Source organism: Cariama cristata, unplaced genomic scaffold (assembly GCF_000690535.1).
Source record: "Cariama cristata isolate BGI_N322 unplaced genomic scaffold, ASM69053v1 scaffold22264, whole genome shotgun sequence".
Classification (NCBI taxonomy): Eukaryota; Metazoa; Chordata; class Aves; order Cariamiformes; family Cariamidae; genus Cariama; species Cariama cristata.
The window spans coordinates 1-7,749 of NW_009613768.1; the positions used below are offsets into that span (position 1 = coordinate 1).

The following is a 7,749-nucleotide window of genomic DNA, read 5'->3' on the forward strand; positions in this document are numbered from 1 at the left end:
TACACGACCTCTTGACCTCGACCCGGAAACAAAACCTTCGCTCCGAGGGGGCGGGGCGTGTCCATGGGTTTGCGCGTGCGCGGTCTCTCCCAACGCAATGCATCATGGGAAGCGTAGTCCGAGGAAGGGAGTGAGCCGAGGGGCGGGCGGCAGCGAGAGCCGCCGGGCGGGGGCGGGCCGCAGCTCGTCGCCCTGAGGAGCATTTGCCTCCTCACCTTCTCCGGCCTCTTGCCCGTGTCTCTGTAACCCGCCTCAGCCGCCGGGCAGCGCACAGACCAAGCCATCGTGGCCGGATGCTCCTGAAATATAAATCCGCTGCTTTTCCCAAAACTTGGGTGGTTTGTTCTGCAAAGCGTCCCTGCCGCAGAGGGGCCCGGCCACGCCCGGGGCGGGGGGCCAAGCATGGTCCTGAAGATCACATAAACTCACACCAGTATGCACACCAGTCCACAGCCTCTGGATAACGCCCTGCGTAATGCAGGTTGTGAAGATACAGTGTCTTCACCCACAGCGAAACATCGAAGAAACACTGAGAAAAGCCAGTGAAGAAACTGTTTGTGTGCTAGTATGCATAATTTGAGTGGTGAACGGCCACACTTTGAATATGGGCAATAAAAATAACAAGCACCGAATGACCCTGGGATCTTCTGAAGAAGACAAAAGCATGGCTGTGATCATGTTACAAAACATTTCCCTACCTTAATGCTTATGCAAAAGGAAAAAAGGGGGGATGGTAAACATAGCTGTGGCCTGTCTAACATTTTGGTTTTGTTCAGCAGTACCTATCACTGCTTTCACTCGATTCTCAAGCTTAGGGTGTAAGTCAGTCTATTCCACTTCAGACAAGGAACCTGAGAGGTACTATGCTCCAAGGAAATGGGGACTAGAGCATAGACCGTAGATTTCTAGATGTTCCTCTGGAAGAATTCCCTAACTGTAAAATAACCAACCTGTTTTTTTTATCTTAAGAGTCGTTGCTTGTATTATTTTTCTCCATGACAGATTCAAAGGATTGATCAGACTATTGAGAAGTGTGATCCCACTACAAAGACGGGTTGAACCCCTCTAATGGATTGCATTATCAGAAAGAGTTTCCTCGCTCGCTCCCCACTGATGGCTACGTGCGCTCATTTTACCATTTGTCAGTTATAGCACATGGTGATCCCTTCCTTAAGGCAGTTCAAATTGCCATCTGGATGGAAAACTAGTGTTAGAGGAGGGTTTGTTTTCTGCTTTATTCAAGAGTTGAATTAAATCAACCAAAGTGTGTATTGAACACCCCAGTCTGGTGAGCAGGATTACAGAGTAAGACCTTGCTGGCTTTGGTAGCAAAAATACAGATAACTGCTACCTCATGCACCTTGACCCATGACATTTCAGGAGAACAGCAACAGAAATACTTCTTTGCTGGACACACCTGATCTTTTATGTTGTGCTTGGTTGAGCATTACTGGCTGAAACCAATAGGCACAGTGAAAGCTTAGGAATGGGACCTGAACTCCTGGTACTGCCAATTTGTCTACCATCTGTGCTAATAAAATTTTGCATGTGATATCTACAGTAATAAACAGTTATGTACAAGAGGTTGTGAGCTGAACAGAAAGTATGTTTGACCTCATCTTGTATAATATTAAATAATCTGGTTTCTGCATCTTCAACAGGTCTTCTGTGAGCCAAGACATCTATTCTTTGGGCTGGCCAGACAACTGATTGGGATCAAAGCCATTAAAGAACAAGTCATTAAACATCTGAGGACATGTTGCCTCTATGGAGAGTCAGGAACAGCAACGGCATATAGATCATGCCTCTAACCCCCAAGCTGATTAACTACGAATGAAAGATAAGAAATTACCTCTAAATCCCCGAAAACATGGCTCCAGACAGAGCATTATGCACGCTTGCATTTATAACTAATCGCCAACTTGAACAGTATATGGAAATTGCATCTATTGGTTTATTCTATGAAAACTATCATTGGCTCTCACAATTTATTTTCATGTTAGCCAGGAATAATCTATTCGGAAAAGAAACTATCCTTTGGAAAAGGGATGGGATGTCAAACTGAACACTGAATTCCCAGTCCTGATATCTCGGCTAAGTTTTGGAGAATCTAGGCTAAGGAACAAAAAAATCCTAGAATGATGATGTGTGCTATGTTTGTTGTAAGATTGAAACAAACGATTACCAACAGCTCAACCTGTCTTAACACAATTCTAAGATTGTGTAATACTGGAAGGAAAGAAAAATTGGGGTGATTTGGCGTTCTTGTTTACAGCAGTGAATCCATGTAGAGTGTAGTAGAGAAAATATTTGGTGAAAATTCTTCATGATTACATGAATACTGCTACATTTAATAAAAAAACTATCTAAATTTAGAGCAGTTAAGAATCTACCATAGTCTGAGGCTATCATTAGGAAGCTTCTCATGTGATGAGATTAATTAAGATGCACTAATTACTTCAATACCTTGAAGATTAGAACCCAAATGTGCTATGCTAATTTTGGTTTAAAATTTAACAAAATTCTCAGTTTACTTCCAAATTATTAAAGTTTGTTACACATTCTACAAACTTATATACAGAATCCATGGTAACTGGACACAGATCACTTAGATCTGTTATTCAAGTTTATATAAATTTTCATTTATGTACTGAAGCAGCTTTTCTTTGATTACTTTCACAGTATTTCTTACTAACCTGCTGTCATATGCACATAATTAGTATTCTCTTACTAAAATACTATAGAAAGTCTTTTTGCCCATACTGTTTGAATTATTGAACAACCTGTGTTTCATACTATGGTTTGGAGCAATGACATGTAGTTGGCAATTTCTCACATCTTCCAAAGGAAGGACAAGGTGTTGACCTACAAAGTTCAGTAGGTTTAATCTATCTTATAGGAATTGTGCAAATTTTTGTTGGGCAAAGGAGCTCTTTGTTTAAATTATCTAAGTGAATTATCTTGCCACCTTAATTACCCCCCAAAAAACCCTAAGTTATATTCAAGAAGAATTAATCTCTGTTACCATAAAACATCCATAATACAAGCTTTTCCAGGCAACACCACAGAAATTTAATAATGTAAATGCTTAGTCAAATCTTACCTGAATATCTTGGTCTGTAAAGCTGGACAAGAAATCTCACAAGAATATGCTCTTCTGTGAACTTTCTGGTACTTCCTGCTTTTAATTTGGCCAAAAATACTGCATAGAAAAGTGCAACACAGCACTTTTTCTCCCAGCTGGAATTAGGAAATGCAGGGTATGAAAAGTGAAAAACAGAGTAGAAGAAAATGATCCAAATTCTTCTAGAACCTCTTAAAAATGTTTTAATTGAACTGGTTTGTTAAACTGGAACTATTAATGACTGAGCCCCCAGTGGGAGGATTTATAAAAAAAATAATTCAGTGATAATATCCACATTTACACTGTGTAGGACTTGAAAATGTATTTTGTACCAGTACATATACTGGATGATAAATGCCAAATTAAGGAATAAATACTGTACAGTATGTAACTGCTGGCAGTTTATACCCTATGTACGTGTACATATAGATGCAGGCATTTAAAGACACAGTCATGTAGCTCCACCTTTCAGTGAAGGCAAAATTAGACTGTTTAACAGTTACTGAAATGCAGTTCAGTTGAGCATTAATATTTTGAAGATGTTAACCTTAGAGATGCGCAGGCAAACTTGGAGTACAAAAGCTGTGTGTACAGAAAATTGATCAAAGCTTTGTCTTCATCATTAGTAAAAAATATTTTGTCTTGTGATTACTATACACTAAAAAGTAAAGGCAACAGCATGGATTTAAAAGCACTGAAACTGATCTGCTACATATATTTTTATATTGCACAAAATGAGAGCCTCTAGTCAATTGCAAAACAAAACTGCACAAGCTGAAAAAGACTGGCAAGTGCTACTGTAACTTACAACATTCCTATGCATTTTGTATGCTTATATACTGTTACAGGTCCCAAGACACAATATTCTGTTAGAATCAGCACAGAACTCAAATAGCTATACAACTGAGAGGCAAGTTAAACAGAAACAAAAAGCTGATCCAAAAAAATTTCCAGACATGGTGTCACCTGATCCTCCACAGGGGCAATAGTTGCTTTTACTAAGGTGGTCCAATGAACAGCTGAAAAGGTCAGAGTGTGGATTAACATTTTTTTTATTTCCCATGGAGTCTTCTAAATCCATGCTTGCAAAGGGTATTCTGGCAAAACTTTCTATATGAAACTGATATTGCCTCAATGATTTTTCCTTCAACTGAATTTAAAAAAAAAGTCTATCTCAATCTAGGTATGTCAGAATATGTACAAATTTAGCAAACAGAAGGTTGAGAGAATTATCAACCCTTGACAGTTAAATAGACTGAGAAATACAAATGTCAGGTGTTATGTAGGTTCATTTTAAAAAAAAAAAAAAAAGGAAATTAAATGATAAATGGCTTGCAGTTCTCTGAAAATGGCTCTCTGAATTTCAATCTTCCAAGTATTGTCCTAAGGCAACATAAGAGGATTAACTAATTATTTTGTTCTGTACAGAAGAACATGGGGAACATGCTAAAAACATTAGCTGCTCTTTTTTTTCCTAAATAGCCATTTTGTACTGGAAAGTAGTAATACAAAGAACCTTGAACTTGGCAAGATCATTCCAATCCTTGGTAAATACTTTTAAGTTGTCCTTAGAGTATTAAAACCAAACATCCTGGCTTCTGAATTAACTACAGAACAAAAGAATTTCTGCCCTCTGCCCTGTTGGGTATTAAGCAATTCTAAATAAAAAAGTCTCAGTCAAAATGCACCTGCACATACCTAACGCAAATTGCCTTTGTCAATATGGGTACCGAGTATACTGTATGATATTCTGCATAGCTAGGTGCTATGTAAAGCTTTGATCTGAGAGTGGACAGGAAAAAACCCAAAACAAAACCTGTTTCAGTTTCACTACATATGCAGAAAGACAGCAGTGCCCCAACCCAATCCTTCCTCTCAGACCCGCAAAGATTTTTAGCTGTGTCTACAGGCCAGTTAAACCTCCCGTTAAGCTTGTACTCTCTGGTCAGGCTATGGATACAAGATGAACAAAGATCTGTATCTTGAAACATCCTCCAGTCTGCTTACTTTATAGTTTAAGCACACACCAGTCAAGACTGGAATGTATGAGGAACTTTATATTCATCTTCCAGGTTAATTTTGGTGGCAGTTGGAAAGCAAAATTTCTCAAGAATAAGAAATGATGACAAATAAAATATGGTCTTACTTTTTAAAAGGTGACTGTAATCTCAGTTTTTGCTGTGCTAATTCTGAATTAGTTGTTATGTGTCCAGCATAAATAAGGACAAACAAAAGAATATTTTAAAATCTGACTACTGCTAATAAGGATGGCTACGATGCTGTAAAGAGTTGCTGCACTAGCTGCACATCTTGGTATCACTTCACTTGCAAAAGCATGCAAAAAGGATACTGAAGACAGGAATTGTCTGTGCCTTTTACTCTTTCCTCTTTTACTTCAGTTCTGGGTCTTGTATGAGAGGGACAAGAAAAATATGCTTCTAGAAAGCAGAATGTCTTTGATTTTACTGTAAAAGGCTGGAAGTAAAAGGCTGTAAACAGAAAAAACCCAAACGTTGTTTGGCATACTTGAAGTAAATCCCTCTGTCATCTTAAGAGAAATAATACTTCTTAAAATTATCATTCTGATTTTACCATTATCTTCTTCACTGTTAGTAGTAACTGGTTTATTCAGCAAATACATTCATAGGCAACATTTTATGACAGTACATTATTGCATTTCTTTCTTATAAGAGAGTGATGGTCAGGGAAGTTAATACAGAGACAAGTGTTCTTTCTGTAGGTACTCTGGAAGAATTTGAGCTCTATTAACTGAGTGAGATTGCCACACAGATTGCTGTATACAAAATCTCTTTAAAAAACACTTCTAAAAATTCATTTCACAGCAAATTGCATGTTAAAAAAGTGTACATTTTATTTTAAGGGAAGTAACCAAGTATCAGATATATGATAACAGATTTTACACAAAAGCTTGTGTATTTGCAAGCTAAAACACAAACCCAAATGTTTCATATTTTGCTTGCTCCTTTCTTATGCTCTCCAAGTGAATTAATACCAGTACAAAGAATAAATTTATTCATTTTACTAAAAAGAGACATATGCTGTAAAGTTTCATATTGAAGGCAAATGCTTATTTTACATTTCAGTTACCCAGAAGAAAATTTTATGATCTCCTCCGACTGCACATAATGGAAGAGTTCTATGCCATGTCAAACCAGATCCTACAGCTGCAGTGCCAGTAAGAATGGGCTTTAAAAAAAAAGAAAAAAAGAGAAACATCAATACAACTTACCATATAAATGATTTCTATACCACGTATACCAAGTTGCATAGACAAATACCACAGATTCAGTACTCCTTAACAAATACAGTTAAAATACAACAGAAGTCCAACTGATAAAAATCTGATTATCTGCTACTTAGTTCCAGTAGCTACTTACTACATTTAAGAAAGATACAGCAAAATACTCCAGGATAACAAATTGTTTCAACTATTTTCATTATTATTAACATTATTATTATTATTTTAAAGGCATATTTTCAAACTTAGAAACCTTTTTTAATGAAATTACTTCCTGTTATTTAAGCATATTCACAACTAGTATGTTTGGAGGTAGCATTTTTACTGTAAGCGTTTCAAATGCGTACTAACTCCAGCAAAACGAAAATATTTCCTATGCTTAGTGTTCATTATCTCTGGATATATTTTCATTAATGATTTAAAATATAATTAGTACAAACCTGTAAAATACACAACCAGCTGTTTTTAGCCTCTTTAGAATTAGAAATACTGAAAAATTTATTAAATAACAGGTTACATGTCTCCCCCCGCCCCCGTTAGCACTGGTAAGGGAAAACAAAATAAAACATGTGGATCAAGCAGCTTTTAAAATAGCAGGTTAAGCATGGTGTGATTTTTTTTTCCCCCCTAGCATGGATGACACAAACGAAAATAAAACAGGTAGACCAAGCAGCATCTCCAGATGGTTTGGACTAGGTTTTAATTGTAGCTTTTAACTATTTACGAGCCTGATTTGAAGAGAACAGATGCAATTCCAGTCAAAAGGTGAACTCAGAAATTTACCTGGGGATGTCCTAAATGATGAACAAGCAGTTGAGTAGTTGCCTTTCCTGGATATCCAGTTGTTGCAAACAGATTTTCGTTCACTTGGGACCACCTATGAATAAAATGAACGTACTTTTCAAATATTCCTATCCACCAGAGAAATAAACTTAGATAAATGGCATGTAAATGATTCACCACCCGCAGTCCCGTATGCATGCTGTTATAAAACAGAAAAAAAAAATCATGGGAATGTTACACATATATCCTAAATGTAGGTCATTCACAGATTTCACAAAGTTTATAGACTAGGTCCCCTTAAAAATTATTTAATTATTTCCTTAAACTCACAACTGCTTGCATATACATAGATTTATATAGACAAACCCCACAGAATAGAGACAACACTTATACCTGAATAATCTGGCTCGATCAATATGGACAGGTCTCTTATCCTGTGGATAACTAAAACAGACAGTCAGGGTAAAAAACTGTTCTGCAAACAACTCCAGCTCATACTGTACCAAAAGCATGTACTATTTAAACAGTGAAAGAGACACACTGTCTACTCTGTGTGAAGAAGCTGAGGGAAAACCAGAGCATT

At 37.2% G+C, this 7,749-nt stretch overlaps 1 protein-coding gene across 1 annotated transcript in view; it reads right to left on the reverse strand.

Annotated features, from left to right (window-relative positions):
- Positions 1-5,975: 5,975 nt before the first annotated feature.
- Positions 5,976-7,749, reverse strand: part of NUP37 (nucleoporin 37kDa) — a gene marked incomplete at its 5' end in the record, with an annotated part of 13,791 nt that continues 12,017 nt past the window's right edge. The window contains 3 exons of the mRNA XM_009699159.1: positions 5,976-6,331; positions 7,167-7,260; positions 7,560-7,610. Of these exons, the coding sequence (XP_009697461.1) occupies positions 6,218-6,331; positions 7,167-7,260; positions 7,560-7,610 (259 nt within the window). The remainder of the gene's footprint in view (positions 6,332-7,166; positions 7,261-7,559; positions 7,611-7,749) is intronic.